This window comes from Alexandromys fortis, unplaced genomic scaffold (genome assembly GCF_014885135.2).
Source record: "Alexandromys fortis isolate MF-2015 unplaced genomic scaffold, M_Fortis_MF-2015_v1.1 scaffold_171, whole genome shotgun sequence".
Taxonomy (NCBI): domain Eukaryota; kingdom Metazoa; phylum Chordata; class Mammalia; order Rodentia; family Cricetidae; genus Alexandromys; species Alexandromys fortis.
Genome location: NW_026068066.1, coordinates 2141419 through 2158660, shown reverse-complemented (window position 1 = coordinate 2158660; position 17242 = coordinate 2141419). Strand labels below are relative to the sequence as shown.

The window sequence follows — 17242 nt, the reverse complement described above, 5'->3', positions numbered from 1 at the left end:
TGAATAACACACATGTCTGTAGGATGAGTCTGTGAAAGGCAGACACTAGTAGTACACACATGTCTGTAGGTCTCAGGTGCATCTCTGCTATGATATGATATTTATACAAATTTTATCACATAAAGTCTCACCACATTCTCTCAGGTACTTCAAGTTATACGCACATTCAGGATTATTTCTCATCCACTGCCTCCATACAGGACAGGGTCTTGTCCTGTCATAGTTTTCAATTTACAAATAAAATATTTTCTCTGTTCTCTTTGGGAGATTTTAATCAGAACAACCAGCCCTGAACAGAGCATCGTTTCAAAATCAAAAGAGAAAAAGAATCATGCTGTTCTTGCAAGCAAGATAAAGACATACACAAGTCAGGACTGTGTGTGTGTGTGTGTGTGTGTGTGTGTGTGTGTGTGTGTAAGAATAGTCACACCAATATGAGAGAGTCAATTGCTGGAGCAGTTACAGAAAAAAAAAGGTAACTGACAGGGTGGTTTTTGAAGACAAGGGAGAAAGGAGGAGAAGGGGGAGGGAGGGGCAGGCAGGGTTTTGGAGACTTTGTGAGTTCCTGGCTCTCTGTGTCTTGTGTATATAAAGCAAGGTGTTCTTACTTCCATTTTACAGGTAAAGAAAATGGTAGTTGGAGACAATTTAACTGGGCAATTCTCATGCAAATGGAAGGAGGCAGAATCTTTAGATTTCTACCTCGAGCTCACACCCTTTGGCATGTGCTGATAGTGACCCCAGCACTGTCTTTTCGGGTGACATCAGTCATGCCATACACACTACATCCAGAGTTTCCAGGTGTAGAAAACAGAGGCGAGGAAGCCAGTCTGTACTGACCACACATCCACTGCTCACACGTACATTCCTTAGCATCCACACATGGAGCACCTTCCGGCTTTCATCCATCCACCTTTTATATCAGCCGAGAGACAGGAATGGTCCTCCTCTTTACAGGGAGGACTGGGGGGTAGGTCTAGAGAGGTCCAAGGCTGCATCTGAGCTCTGAGAGTCTACCAGATCCAGGCACTCTTGAAATGAACACCAGCCTTCCCCACATGGCCTTCATTTAATACCTCAAGAAATGGAGTTTCGTGCCTTTGGGGAGCTTCAGCATCGGACAGGTGAGAAACCAGTCGACATTAGCGATTATACCGCAAGGGACAGCTTTATTCCTTATTTTGTAGCTGATTTCTCTGAAAATGGAGTAATCTGGGCCAAAGATAAAACTACCAAGGCATGATCCTTATTCACTAATTAATGAAGTCCATTTCCAACACTCTGAGAGTGTAGGAACTGCCCTCCCACGCCACAACCACAACAGCCTGTCAAGAATGTATAAACTTTGAATACGTGAGCTACAAACCTATATTTGCACATGTGGAAGTGAGAGAAGAGCAGCAGACTATCTTAACATCAGTGACTTCCCGAGGTGGGCGAGAATTAACCCAGAAACCACCGAGGAAAGAGGCACTGTACATGCGAGTCTGTCTGCATCCCTTGCTACTCTGCCTGCATTGGCAAGTTTCCTGGATTCTGGGAATATCCAGCTTCCTCTGGTATCCACATGCTGTTCGTCTGAGAGACAGTCTCACTGTGTAGACTAGATTAGTCAGAACTGTTGTCTATCAGCCTCAGCCTTCTGAGTAACAGGGCCAAAGGTGAGTCACAACAGTCATGGCAGCCACAGGTTAATGTGACTTCTTTACAGAGTTGCAAGACCATGCACCCCACACACAATAAGAGTAAGTATCTTCAATCAGTGTATAACTGAAGTACCTTCAATCATGGGGATAGCATCTAACTCGCAACCACCCATGTCCTTTGGGAGCTGTATTGGCTTCTAAACAGACTCTTTCAGGAAAAGTCAACTTCATCTCATTGGAAAGGAAAAATATGAAAGAGACCAGAGGTTACTATGAGCATTAGAGCATGATAGTGTTACCTGGGCAATTCAACTCTTCAAGAGGTTAATTCCCATACTCAGGACTCTCCAAATGGACCAGAAGCTACAGAAATTTGTGTACAATGGAGAACTCTAGTCTGCATTACAAAGCATTATCTTTTCAGGACTATTCATTATTATTTATATCAGTTAATTATTAGTTATATTAGTTAATATATAGCTAATATAACTTAGAATTATTTATAATATTCCTCTCATGATCAAATAAAAAACAAATGGGTATATTGAAATTCCTGTGATTTTATATGGAATAAAAACACCATGACTATAAGATAAACAATTTAAAGGTTGAGAACAAGAGAATAGAAGAGAAAGAAGGAAAGGGGAAAGAGGGAGGAAGAGGTAGAAAGAGAGATGGGAAGAGAGGAGAGAGAAAGAAGAAAGAGAGGAGAGAAAGATTCAGCTGGTGTTTGAGTCTCCGTAGACTTTTGAGGACAGTGTGCTCTAAGGCAATGAGGTGTACCCTGGAGCAGCCTGGTCTGATTTTGATGGCCTAGAGCCCTTAAATTCTCAACTCTGAAAGCTTTAGAAAGTCAGCCTCCTGCTGTCCCCGGATCCCCAATGGGGCCTGAAGTAGATAATTCCCTTTTGATCTACATTGTCCTCACTCTCCTCCAGGCCACACTGTCCTACCTGAGTCTCACTAAAACTTCCCACCGTCTTCCACTGTCCCTGCTGCCTTGTTCCCACCCTGACTCTGTAATGGACTTGTCAGTGGGCTAACGGCTGTCTGTCACACTCCACGACAAACATGGGGTCCTACTGCATCTATCTGCTGCTTTTCACTTTGACTTCCCATCATCTCTCCCTCTGCCCCTGCTCCACATTGATACCCTCCTCTACTTTCTGTTTCTTGGACAGAATCTCAGACCCAAACCATCAGATGTCACTTCTTTAAATAGGGCTTCCTAATCAACCCATCCTCATACACTCTTGCATCCCCGTGGTACCTTTCTCAGTGGCTTCTCCCTTTGACATCGCATGGCTAATCATTCCTGCCCTCAGTCTGTTGGGGGTCTGGGTGGTGCCTAGCCGCAGCCAGAGACCAGGCTGCATTCAGTTGCCCAGGACTGCTGTTTTCTGCATCGGAGCTCAAGCTAAGCAAGTTCAAAGCACCGGCCTGTTACTCCACACTAACTAAGTCTCTGAGAGGTCAGAAAGCATCAAGGATGTGCACAGTAAGGATGCCTACTGACCCCAAACAGCCTTGCATCATTTCTCTGCAGTACATCTCCATCCCTGCTCTGAGCCACACCCTCCCAGGATGCCATGGGCTCCACCTAAGGAAATGCTGTCTGCTTTTCCTCCTTCTAGGTTATAACAGGGCTAGCTACCTCTTAACAAAGCCCTTCCAGGGCTCCTGAACTCCTTCTGGGGAGTAGAGGAACACGTAAAACAACACTGGCATCACCAACCTGGACCAGTTCTCAGTCCATTCACAGGATTTTGGGGAAAAAATTTTATAATTATTTTTGCCAGCCTGTAGTCTTTATCTTTATGGGATAAAGAAGGTATTTGAACAGATTACCATGGGTTTTTTTCTGTAATAACAACACTTTATTATGTGTGGGACTTGGAGTTCTGAAAAATACTTTGCTATAGAACACGAGATTTGATGCTAACAGTGTCCCTATAAGGTATCGGTACTATGCATGCTCTGTAATGCTTCAGGGGAAGGAAATAGAAGTTGAGGGTGATTAATTACACAGCGTGATGAAAAGCTCTAGGCTACACAAGGCAGAACACTTCAATGCCCAGTGTTCCTTACAAAGCTCCTTCACGGTAAAAAAATAAATAAAGGAGGATTCCAAAGAGATTCCCGTATAAGATTTGAGAGCTGTGTATGTGCAGTACAGGTATGTGTGTATTTGTATAGGGGTATGCAGGTGTATGTGTAAGGTGTGCAAATGTCTCTAGGCATATAGATGTGTGTGCAGGAATATAGGCTTATAGTTGTATGTAGGCATGGATATATATGTCTAGGCATGTAGGGGTGTGTGTGTCTGTGTGTGTGTGTGTGTGCGTGTGTGTGCAGGTGTGGTACAGGTGAGCAAGTCTTAGGGATGAAAGAAACAGCTCTGAGCATCATCCTCTATTCCATATCACACTGTCACACTTAAATCATGGTGCTATAAAACTCCATCAAGCTACCCAATAAAGACCCTGGAAATGCAGAAGATCCGCAGAGCTCCCTCGTATCTGTCTTCTCATCTGTTGCCGTATACTGTCTTTTAATCTCTCTCTTCCTCAGAAGTAATGCTTTTAGAGTTTCCTCTGTGACTGCTCCTGTCTTAATGAATTATGGTTGTGGATTTTGTAGTTTCGGGAGCAGTCATCTCGGGCTGTGAATCAAGGCGCACCTCTCAGCCTAAGCCGTCTCCCCACGGTGAGAAATGAGGTGAGCAGCGTCCTCTCGAATGACATGCTTCGCTCTGACTGCAGTGCTGCTGCTCCCCCCACCCCCATACACATCTGGAGCTGAGGCCCTTGGGGTTCTGGCCCCACAGGGCTCTTCTCTGATTACTTCTAGCCGTCTGAAGTCCAGGGAGACGAGTGCAGGCACCTGCCTGTCCTTACCGGGCTAAGTGTTCTCTGCGAGCCTCTCTCCGCTCACAGGCTCACAGCGGTGCGTGGATAAGGTTGCCCTGGAAGCCTCTGCCTTCAGAATCAATCAGGCCAGGAGGAGCACCTGCCTTGGAAACCCACTGCTTTCAGGCGTTAAGGTTCTCGCTTGTGATGAAGGTTAGGGGAGTTTACTGAAAGTCAGTTTTAATGAGTGCCGCTTCTCTCTGTGCGCTTACCTCCAGAAAATGTTCCGCCTGCTGCTCTCGATCCAATTTCCTCGAAGTCGTGGTAATCAGACCTGTGTAGAAATGAGAATATTTGACTTTTAAATATCTGGGGCAGGTAGCTCATTGAATAATGGTAAAAAAAAGAAAAGACCAGTTAAAGGGAAAGTAAAAATATTGGAGAATGGTACCCTCCAGTTCCCAGGGAGGTTCACATTATTCTTAAAGGAAAATCAAACGTGCTAAGAAATGGTGGGTCACGACCTCAGGTCTACGTAACACGGAAGAAACACTGCTGCTTGGGAGGAATGCAAAAGCTCTTAGCAAACATTGTTTTTCTAATGTGAGGCAACCCAAAGATTCGTTTACCTAGGGCTGGAGTCCTCTAGGAGCCACACTAAAGGCTGTTAAGTTGTTAATACGTAGTTGATTAGATTCTGGCTATTAGATATCACTTTTTTTCTTATTTAATTTTATGTGCTTGGAATTATACTTTCCAAGAAGGCGATTTCTGCAATAGCTACACTTGTACACATAATTGTCTCAATTCAGTAGCTCTCACAACAAACACCCCACTGTAATTTTTCTGTTTTATGTATCCAGATCTTTACACTAAGATATCCCAAGTGGAAGGACCTATATCTTCTTTCAATGTCTATAAAGACAGAAGAAATGAGAAGGCAGACCTTGGAGGCCTCTTGGCTCATTGCACAAATTTGTCTTTTGCACAGTTTATTGTTTTTATTGTGAAATGGAAATTAGGAACCTAAATTTATTTCCCACTTTTCCATTATAATATCTCTGAAGAAAACATGAGCTGGATTTTTTTTTTCATGGTGTGTGCTGATTAACGAGGAAAGATCAAAGAATAGTCATGTATGGAAAATGTTTCTGGGGTCTACAGGGGAGTTCTTGACCTCAAGCTGCTGAGCTGTAGATGGATAGGGGAGGACATGGATTCTAGAGAAACAAGAGGCTATAAGACATTAAGTGATGCCTTAGTAACATCCAAAATAACACCTCAGTTAGATTAACACACCTGTCTATGCACTGGTGCACTGCCTGCACTCTGGCATGCCAGAGTGGATCACAATCTATGCTTCATTCCCACTCACTAAGACCTCATTCATGTGGTTCACCCTAGATTCATTCTCTCTCTCTCTCTCTCTCTCTCTCTCTCTCTCTTCTCTCTCTCTCCCTCTCATGCAGGTTGACTATAATGATATAACTTTAATAGATTGCAAAGCGATGTTATGATTCATAAACGCCATGCGGGAAAGTTTACCAAATGAACTTACCTATCAATCACATAAAGGTGAGAGCCTTTGAAACACACATTCTTAGCAAATTTGAAACATATAAGAAACACACTACTATCAACTTGTTGTACCCATAGGCTTTTCAGATTCCACTCGTGTTGGCCAATCCGATATGCCAATGTTGCCAATACCCTCCTCTGTCATTACAATTGTTTGCTCTCAGGTCTGTGATTTCCCAGTGGGCACATGGACATGACCTGATGTGAGTGCCCTGCCAGGTGCTTCCAATCTTCGCCCATGTGGTGTAGGACTCCTACAAAACCGCCCCCACACTGTTCGGAGGTCAATAACCACCTCTCCTCTTCAGTACCTGGACATTTAACACCACAGATTTATCACTCTCTGGCTTCCTATATCAGAATCCGGGAAAGAGGACTCAGCATCTGAGAGCAAGGAGCCGTCCACCTCGACTCTTCTTCCTACATCTTACTCTTTCCATTGATATTCATCTTTCCGTCTGCTCAGCCACATCTAGAAGCTTCTATAACCATGAAAAGCAGGAAAAGAAAAAAGCCCGGCTCCTGGGTTCATATTGACTGAGGGTCTGTGTGGTCTGACTCCCACTCTTCAGATCCAGACCATGCTGTCTGACAAGGTCATATGTCATGAAGGCTCTTTTCAAGCGAATAGCAGCTGTTTTCAGAGTGAGGGATGGAGGCCTTCTCCCAGCTCCCAGCCTCCTCAGAGGGAGTCCTATGATAGAGGACACAATGAAAATGGGACATGCTTGCTACATGCGGGGTTGTAGGAAGAATTCTGCTTCCTATTGCATGTCTGTGATTCTTATACACACACACACACGCTTGCACGCACACACACACACACACACACACACACCACTCACAAAGAGAGAGAGAAGGTGCCACTGACTCTGCGCCCCTGAATTCTCTCATGTTACCCAGTACTCCTGCAACCTGGACTCAACCAGGGCTACAGTCTGCTTTCTCTTCTGGGGATTGCTAGGGAATGTCTCCATAAAATCTGCATATTTTTTACAATGCTCACATGGGTCTTAGAGAGCAGCCCAGTGTCTCAGTTTATCAGCTTACAGAAAAGGGAACTTGAAACACTTTCCTCAAGCAGGGGACTGGAGTTGGGAAGCTAAGTAGTTACTGCTTCTAGAAGAAAGCCAGCTGGAAGTCCTTGCACACCCCGGTACTCTGGGCTTCCAGCCCCTATGTGTTCTCAGATGTCAAAGGAGTAAAGAGTAGAAATAATTAGAAAAGCAGATGAGCTTGGGTGGGGATAGTGAAAGTCTACTGATAAGGACATGGGTTCTTTGGAGAGCAGTGAGAGCCCTTTATGTTTTATTACGGTGATTTTTGTGTCATTTGTACTATGCTATGACACCTGAAGAACTGCATACTCCATGCGGGCGCGTGTTATTTTGTGTGAGTTATGTATCAACAAAGTGGTCAAAAATCTGTGGAAGATCATAAACTGCCTTTCAGGCTTTAACAAGAGTTTATTTTGTGAAGTGAGGATACATAATGATTGAATCAAAGAGCTTAGCAATCAGGCTTAATTTGGCGTTTCAATGAATGAACAGAGTTCTCAGCTTTGCCTACAGGAATCTGGAACCAAGAAATAGTGAGCTTCTGGGCCCGGCGGTGCTAAGGCATTAATTCATGGTTATTTGCACTGAAAATAATCTTGTTAAGAGTTCAGTTCTAAGAAAACCCAGAAAGGGTGAAGTTTACTTTCTACAGAGGTACATGCTTGGGATGAAAAGCAACATATATCAAACGGTTGGCTGTTATCTACGGTCAGGAAGAACTTCAGGGAGTCACCACTCCCGGTCTGGAGGGATTCGTCAGAAAGACCAACTCCATTTCCACGGTTGTGTTTCACACAAACGAAGCAAAAGATCAATCAGAACAAGGCTTCCTTTTAACTGCTCTGACTCGGCCATGTGGAAAGGAACCCCGTTCTGCAACCTATGGTAAGAGAGAGGCGTGGACACTGTGCGTGGAGCTGTAGACACGTGGGACACCTGTACTTGGAGACTTAAATGTTGAAATGGAGTTTCCCAAACAAGCCAGAGGCCCACTTTAGAGTGTGATTGGGCTGTAAAAACAACCACATAATTTCATATGGCTCCTTATGTAAACTTCTGAATAGGAGGAGGGAAAGATGCCAGGCATAGGTGAATGACATTTGGTAAGGTGATAAATGGCTGGAACAGGGCAATTGCTTTCAAAACAGCTGGCTTTCATTTTGTCATTGAGGGGGCAGGAGACTCAAACATGCTCTCCCTGAAAAGCAGATGACAACCATGTCACTGCCCCTTTAAAAGGACTGAAGATACTTGGAGTAGCTGTGGCCAGAACAACGACACACATAAGAATGTCTTTTTTCATCTCTCTCCCTGTGGTTGTCTGGAACACAGCTGTGTAAGTACGAACAGGACATTCACATTTGCTTTAAGTGCAGGTCTTGGTTAGTTCAGTGTAATTCTCCCAGAGGGCAAATGCTGGGCTTGCTACTAAAATCTAACTGGAATTAGTGCTGCCGTGTTTCATGCCTAATTTCCTATGTCCAAGCCCCGCACTCTGAACTCTTCCCCATCCTCGCAATTGGTCCACGTATTACTTTTCCTGTGCAACCTTCCTAGATTTCTCTTCTACACAGAGCTGCAGGAATCTTATCTCTGGATTGTCCTTGAGAGCACAGTCCATGAAGCCAGAGCCTTGAGGTGGTCCCCCAGTATAAGCGCCCAGATCAAGTGCTTGTCTCATTTGCTGGATGCACAAATGCTGCACTGAGGACATTCAGAGCGTTTCTCTGCTTGTTGAATTTTTCTCTAATAGGACACAAGCAAGGGGACAAGGAATGGCTATTAATCATCTGGCACTCTTGATGCTTAATAAAGAGACTGTGCAATGCCGATAGAGGAAACTGTCCTTAGGAGGGGAGAGGGCAGAGTGGATCAGTCTTCAGAATACCCAGTGGTGTTGTTTTATTCAATGTGGTCTCAATGCACAGGGATGGGAGGACCTGAATGGCCCCTAAGTTCCTTTAAACTTAAAACTATTGATAATTCTTTCCCTCACCCTCTTCCTCCTAACCCTGTTCTTCCCCCACTTCCTCCCTTCCTAATATTAAAAGCAGGGTTTCAGCCCTTGCCTAAAGCAGTTATATTTGATCTTGTGCCCATGGATTCTCAGACCTTTCCACATTTCTTCACATCCTGATTTCTATCTAATTTATGAGAAATGTGGGGGACTAATAATATAGTAATAGCTACTACATACCGTATATCAGGCACTGTTCTAAAAAGTTCACATACATGGCCTTGCAGGATCCCATAATAAACCAGCTACTGTACAACTTAAGTATGTGTGCTTGTATGTACACTTGTATGCACATATGTGTGGGCCAGATACTGATACTGAAATTTTTCCTCTTTTACACTCCACTTTGTTTTTTGAGATAAGACCTCTCTGTAAACATGGTGCTTACTCACTGGCTAGACTGGCTGACCTGGTAACTCCAGGCTCCACCTGTCTCTCTCTCCAGCACTGGGGTCACAGGTAGATGCTGCTTCCCATCATTTAAGTGAATGTTTAAGATCCAAGCTCAGGTCTCTACTGGACCAGAGCAGAAAGTGTTCTCCTTACTGAGACATCTCCTCAGGCACAGTTCTACTTTTTAGACAGACCTAATATTTGTTTTCACTTCAAGTTTATTTTTCTTCTTTTCTGAAATTCCAGAAAATTATGATAAACTCTCATGATGGTTAGTCTTCACTGTCAACTTGGCTGGATTTAGAATCAGCTAGGAGACACATTTCTGGATATGACTTAAGGGTGTTTCTAGAGGGGCTTAAGAAAGGAAATATCTGGATTTGGAAGAACTATTATATGGGATGGGCTCCTTGACCAAAAAAAGGGAAGAGGAGACCATTTCTTGACCATAGGTACAATATGACCATCTGCCTCACATTGCCGTTGCCATGTCTTCCCCACTGTGATGGACTGTGTCCCCTTAGACTATGAGCCCCTCCCAGCCTTTCCTTACATTGCTGTTGGCAGACATTTTACCACAGCAATGAGGAAATAACTCATACTGAAAATTGCTACCATAAAGTGAGTTGTTACTGTGATGATCTGACTATGGCGTTCATAGGAATTTGAACCAGTTTGTAGAAGAAATATAGAAGAGTTTGGACTTATGGGCTAGAGATGCGCAAGACTGTTGTAAGCAGAATTTAATGGACCATTGTGGTGGGAGTATGAAAAATCGGAAAACAGATAGTCAGACCTTAAACACCATGCTCATATGGCAGGAGAAGGGACACTGGAGAATTGGACTGGAGAGTATTCATGTTACATTTTCACAAAGATTTTGAAAACACACTGCTCATGTTATGCAAGTTTAAGCACAAACAAATGAAAATGCACTTACATGTCTGCAGAAGAAATTTCAAGACAATGTAACATGCAGGCTGTGTCATGGTTATGACAACTGATCACAACTATATAATTTATAGTTAACTCTGAAGTCAGATGGAAAGATTTAAGAAATATACAGTTTGGTTAGGAAAAGGGCATGAGTTAATTTAAAGAAGCAGGCAAGGCAGTTTGGAGAAAGTTATTATTACTAAAATTGGTGTCATTAAAGAAAAAAAATCTATGCTATCACTGGGACAATAGGAAAGCTACCCTGAGGACAAGATCCCAATCAACAAAAGCTCCAACCTGTAAAAATGGTAATTTGTTAGAAAGGGGAGTGAATTGGAATTGGTAATGCACTTGGCAGGGGTTGGGGGTGAGACCTTGCTTGAAAACAATCAACTAAGGAAGAGTGTTTCAAGATTCCCTTACCAAGGTACCCGGAAGTCAGTACAGAGCAGTGAGGAGACCAGACTACAATTCCTGCTATTAACAAAACTTGCCTGTCTTGTCCACATTATACTCAGTTTGCAGATATGTAAAACTCAAGTATTACAATGTCATGAAGACTTACATGAAAGGTCCAGAAGGCTACTGAGGCCAGGCATGGCGGGGCAGGGGCTGTTGCATGAAGCTGTACAGGTGAAGACCAATGGGGATGCTGGAGGTGCCTCCCTGTGGAGTGCTGAAACTCAGATGATACCACTAAGAGTCCCAGGGTTGTCGGAATTCATGCTTACCCTGCCTGGTTTCAGGTTTGCTTTGGCTCTTTCTTGCTATGCCCTTATTTCTCACTCTTAGAATGGGAATGTTTGATTTGTTCTGTTGTGTGTTGTAAATATTCAACTTGAATTTTGTTTTGTATGGCCCAACAATTGAGCCCCGAATGAGACATCGGGACATTGGGCTTTTGGACAATATCTAACTGTTAAGCCTTAGAAGACTTTTGGAGATAAATGAAATGCATTTTTTCATGAAATGTCTACAAGCTTGGGGAGGTATCTAATGGAGAAAGTGTTTTTTATTTATGATTTTGATTTCATGTGATGTTTAAGTGTCAAGTTGACAAAGGTTAGGCTTCAGATGATTAATCTTCTTGTCAGCTTGACTAGATTTAGAGTTACCTGGGTGATAGGCCTCTCATGTGTCTCTGAGAGTATTCCCAGAGAGGTTTAAGTGGGGAAGACACAGTCAATGTAGGCGGACTGTCCCATGGGTCACAGTCCTAAACTAGGTAACTAGAAAAGAGGCTAAGATGAAATGAGCATAAGTATTTATCCCTGACCTCTCCTCTCTGTTCCCTGGCTATGAAAGCAATGTGACAAGTCACCTCGAGCTCCTGTACCAGGCTTTCCTTGGCATGACAAATGTTTCCACTCAAACCATGGATCAGCTCTACAAAAAGGTGGTGCTTGACCAGAAAGAAGGGCTGTGCTCTGTTCTTGTCCGTTTGCTCATTTGTGGATCACTCACATTAAACCAATGCACAGATTGCACAGATTTGCCCAAAGGAAAAATGAAAAAATGCTCTTTAAAGTGCAAGTGCATGCTCCTGGCGGGAAACCTACACATTGACGATTGTCACCCTTCATCCCTTCCAGAATCTTTTGACTTACAGAATCTTTTCTTTCCTTAGCTTTTAGTCCTAATTTTTTTTTTCAATGCTACCCAGAGTATTTTCATACAGCTATAAGGCTGTTGGCTGAACTTGGAAAGAAATAAAATGGACACAGAGCAAACATGAACTTCAGACATTTAGGTACAATTATCCAAGTTCCCTTCTATAACTTCAGACTCAGGAGAGCTGATGCTTTCTTCTAGCATCCATGGTCATCACGCATGCATGTGTTAAACAGACATATATGTAGTATTCACACGTATAAAACATCTTTGAAATATAGACAAATAGAATAGCTAAGTAATAGGCAATCTTAGATTTGAATATGTATACACACATATATGATTTCTTAAAAAGAAAAGAATAAGCAGAAAGGTTGGGAACTAAGATATTAGTTATGCAGGGGTTAAAAGGGATTATGGAAACTGGCCCTATTTGATGTGCTTCTTAAATAAGGGCTGCTTCGTCAGGCGTGACGATCTGGAGCTGCTCCATTGAGCACACAAGCGCTGCTATTAAATTTTCTTAAGAAAATTTGACAAGGGACACCAACAGAGCTTAAGCCTGTAACACAGGCATTTCTTTATAAATAGTAATTTACAAGATGCTAATAGAAGCTTTAGAACTCCACCAGCGAGCGTGTGTTTTAAGCAGAAGCATGGAGACACTGTGGCACATTCACGGTTCACAGCTTCTGGCTTGGTAACAGATACACTTCGGTTTCGGGCTGTGCCAGCCAGTGAATGGCATTTTTGCAAGTCTGCCTTAGCAGCAGAGATGTCTCAGGGCTCCTCTCTGCCAGAGACACTTTCCCATTTCAATTGTGGATTCTATGACCGCCACATAGGAAAGCCAGCTTTCAAAATAAAAGTTAGGTGCACACACATGTCCTCCACCTTCCCCTCATGCCTAATTGATGGAAAGAGATGCCTATAACCTGGTAGGAGGGTTCTGAGGCCCAGACAAGCCCTTATCCATCACAGTGCTCTTTGCTATAGTGTAGACGGGTGAAGGCTTCTGGGTCAAGGTGATATTGTCAGAGTGAAGAGTAAGGTAGGGCCAGCACACAAAGGAGCAACATGATGATGCTGAGGGGAAAAGTTACTCCGAATCCCTCCTTTGTAGAATTCTGTGTCATAGCTGGTGTTTCCGCCCACAGATATACATGCACACACCTGTGCACACGTACATAAAGACATAGGTTTCAGACTGGTTTTTGCCCGGATGCCTCCATACCTCCAAGGCCCATCTGTTCTCACAGTTCTTCTCCTGATCAACATCCTCCTCATCACACAGAACCCTTGGGCTCCGCTCTACCACCCGGCCTAGGTGGAGGAAGCATTTGTGCACCTGAAAATGTCTCTAAGCTGTTTTGCTGTACTTTGGATGCTTATTGGATTTCTTTGGAGAAATTAAGCTGCAGATGGCAAGGCAGTATTAAGGATGTCATACGAAATGATGCCATCCTTAGGTGCCATTAACACATCACTGGTGTGTGGACTCAGACGTGCAATATGGCGCACATCTCTTTTATCTTTCTGCCAAGATATTTTTGCTTAACTCCAAATACTGTGTGATGAAAATAAAGAAGCAGAAATCACTGGAAATCTAAATTCAGCTAAATAGAAGGGCCTTGGGGATTATCTGATATGGGAGGTATTGGGGTTTCACTAGTAGCGGGCCTGGCCTCTGTGTCTAGCTTCTCTCCTCAGATCGAGCCCAAGCAGCTGCATGCCTTTTGGCAAGTTACTTAGCTTCCTAAATTGTTGCATAATGAAACTTATTAAATTAAGTAATCCGTTAAAAATTCTTGGCTTGCTTCCTCCCACAGACTAAATGCCCGGATGACAGTGTTATTCTTGTCAACCAGAAGAACAGCCACAGGGCTGTGCTGTGCATCCCACAGTCTAGCCTTCTTTTCCCCATCTTGAGATTCCTTCCTACTGTTTCAAATGTTAGTGCAACAAAAACCGTGTCTACTCCTCAGCCTGGTCTCTGGCAGATAAGGAAGCTGCCGTTTATTGCTTATGCAAGTTACTCAAAGACTTACTGGTAAGAACTTTCGATGTATGTTACATATCATTGAGAGGACAGCATAAATCCTCAGTGATTGGTATGCCATGGATTAGTACCGGGTGTTTCCTAGGAAATGGTGGTCAATGAAGAAGTAGGGGCTCTTCTCTAACTGTTGCTGAGTTTTAAGGTCAGTGTGTACTAGAAGCAGTTGGGGAGTTTTTATACATATTGACACCAGGTCCCATACCTAAAGGCTGTGTATATTCTGTGACTGGTTGAATCCTAGGCCTAGGGTATCTCTGAAACATCCTGGGTGGTGCCCTTGTTCTGAGGTTCAGCCTAGGCTGGAAGCCACTGTCTGTACAGGCGCTGTATTCTCAGTGATAGGGTTACAGTAACCAAGCGGTGACTTACCAGGCTGATTTGGTTTCTCCACCCTGAACCATACTGCCCATAATTAGCAGTTCATGAAATGTATGCAGTCCACTGAATGCTCTCATCTGAACTCAATAGAGCTCTGTTCCAAATCCCTCCAGCAAAGGACCACACTGGGTAGATGCCACGTTCCCTAACCCTGATTGGATGTATGCCTCCCCTGTCTTACTATGACGCATCTTGGCTACAGTGTTACTTCATTCTGGAGTTTCTGGTTTTTTTTTTGTTTTTTGTTTTTTTTTTCCTGGTTGTACAGTTCACCCTGCCTTGGTCCTGGTGGTCCCATGAATCCCCTAGCAGAGGTTCAGGTATCACCTCCTGGTGATGTTTCCTCTTTCCACATATATGTCTGAACAAGGCCCAATGGGGGTGAACCTAGGAGATAAAACACTAAGGCCACTTTGACATCACAGGCCTGAGAGCCCTGTGAGGAAGATGGAGACACACTGGAAACATTTCAACAGAATGTGTGATTGAGCACATTCGCTAGGCAAACCAGGATGCCCTGAGGACAAATCACAGACGGAATGTACTGTGGGAGAGGTAAAGGGGTGTAAGCTGCACTTATGCCTGAATATGAGTGGCCAGTAAAATGACCAGATTACCAGAGACCCTGGGAAGGTTAACATGCCAAATCAGTCTGAGGTTAGGGCAGAAGCTTGAAGAAGAAGGAGATAAATAGAACTTAGACAGTGGCTCTGCAGCTTCTTGGCTAGATGCAGAGGAGGGTTCTGGGTACTCGGACCTCAGCTTTGCTTTGGGGAGAGTACACAGGCTTAGTTAGGAGGTACACATATGACAGATTAACCTGGGGCTCTGAGGAGCTGCAGGGAGGCATTCCTAGTGTCTAGCAAGAGGATTCAGATGGGAAAGTTGCTTGCTATGGAGCCTGCTAACCTGAGTGTGACACCCAGAACCCAGGTGTACACTGACTCTACAGAGTTGTCCTCTGATCTCTGCTTTTGTGCCGTGGTATAAGCAAATCGGCACTCACCACACACACACACACACACACACACACACGTATTTGAATATTGAAAGAAGTAAAGCAGGCATGCTTCTACTAAAAAGCAGTGCTGCTGCTTTCCTACAAACACTTCAGCTTCCTTCTTTATCAATGAAAAACTAATCCACTTTGCATATAAGCCATATTCCTTTTATCCATTCCTCTGTTGTTAGGCACCTCAGTTTTCTGTGTAACTCAGTTACTGTGAACAGTGCTGCAGAAAAACTCTGATGTGCAATTATCACTCGGATGTGATAATTAAAGCAACTGAGACCATCGTATAAGAGAATTAAGCCAGGTTCAGGAAGACATAACAGATGCTTTCTCTTGCTTTTGCTTCCTGGGTTTTGTATGGAGACATAAAATCACCATGTATGATATATGACAAGAGAGTAGCTATGAAATTGTCTGGGGGAAACAGAAGGGACTGGGAGGCAACATGGGGATGGAGGATATGCTCAACATACAATTTTAAGTATAAAAACCTGAAAATAATTTTTAAATTTAACAAGCAGTACACATTTTCTTTTGGTTAAAAACCTTATGAGCACAGGGTGCTATTTCTCATTGCACTCAGGAGTCCTTATTATCTCAGCTTGGGCAGTCTGACAATGCCTGTGAATTCAGTAACCAGACAACCGAGAGAAGAAGTTTCCTCCAGTTTGTTCAGAAGATCCCGAACATTCTTTAATTCACTCCAGAGGTGTGAAAACAGGCACTGCACGCCCCTAAGAAATTATTTCACTGCAAATAATTTCTTCCCACATCTGTTTCCATGTGACAGCTAAAACCAAGAGGACGGATAAAGTGCAAATTACTCAGAGAATGTGTCAAGTCTGGAAAATACATGTGTGCTTTGAAAACATGATCCTTCAAGACCATTCTTATTCTATAAATTAGATGAGATCTCTTACTAGCAATGCTGTGAAATCAAATTAAGAAACACTACTTTTTATGGAAAGTTTTGCACATTATCAGAGGGGGAGAGAGAGAGGAAAAAGAAAAGGCACGTGTGTTTTACAGTTGATTTTCACACCATGCAAGCCTTTGTTTTACATTCACGTATGCAATGTAAGCTCTCATTGTTTTTGTGCCACCTGTCTGAGAATCTGTGATGGCTCCATGTCTGGTTGGAGTTTACCTTTCTGCTGTCTTGGTAAATTAGTGGGACAGAAACTTTTCAGGAGGATATCTAATGATTTTGAGACAAACAATTTGTCAAACAGTTTAACTTTAACCACCACCGTTTTGATGTTCTGGCTGCAAACAGCCTTGGTAGCTCCATTAGCATGTGTCCACAGGGCTTCGGCTCCACGTCACTGTGTTAGCAGCAGTAACCATGTGTTAAAATGCGCTGGAATCTGCAGTTTCTTCCTCTATAATTTCAGAAACTGTACTGTATTATTTATTACAGACGTATGGGGGTGCGTGTTTCCCTCCCAGTGAACTGAGTGGAAGCCCAGTGTTCCTGCAGAACTTAGTTTTTCCATCCTGAGCCCTTAGGAGTGGACTCAGACTTGGTGGAAGCATCATTCTTTCTATGCCATTTGACTGGCCTAGACTTTGGGCTTCCCACGGCTCTGATTCCCTCCTTAATGAGATCCTGAAGGAATGGAGGTTGACTGCCTGGTCACTGCAAGAACGATGAATTCTCTGCATCATCATTTATCCAAATCAGGGACATGAACCTCTTTTTTTT

General features: G+C 43.5%; 1 protein-coding gene across 1 annotated transcript in view; it reads right to left on the bottom strand.

The window, feature by feature from the left end:
- Window positions 1-4719: 4719 nt before the first annotated feature.
- Window positions 4720-17242, bottom strand: part of LOC126487675 (protocadherin Fat 3-like) — a 297228-nt gene continuing 284705 nt past the window's right edge. The window contains exon 3 of the mRNA XM_050120621.1: window positions 4720-4829. Coding sequence (XP_049976578.1) covers window positions 4720-4829 — 110 coding nt within the window. The remainder of the gene's footprint in view (window positions 4830-17242) is intronic.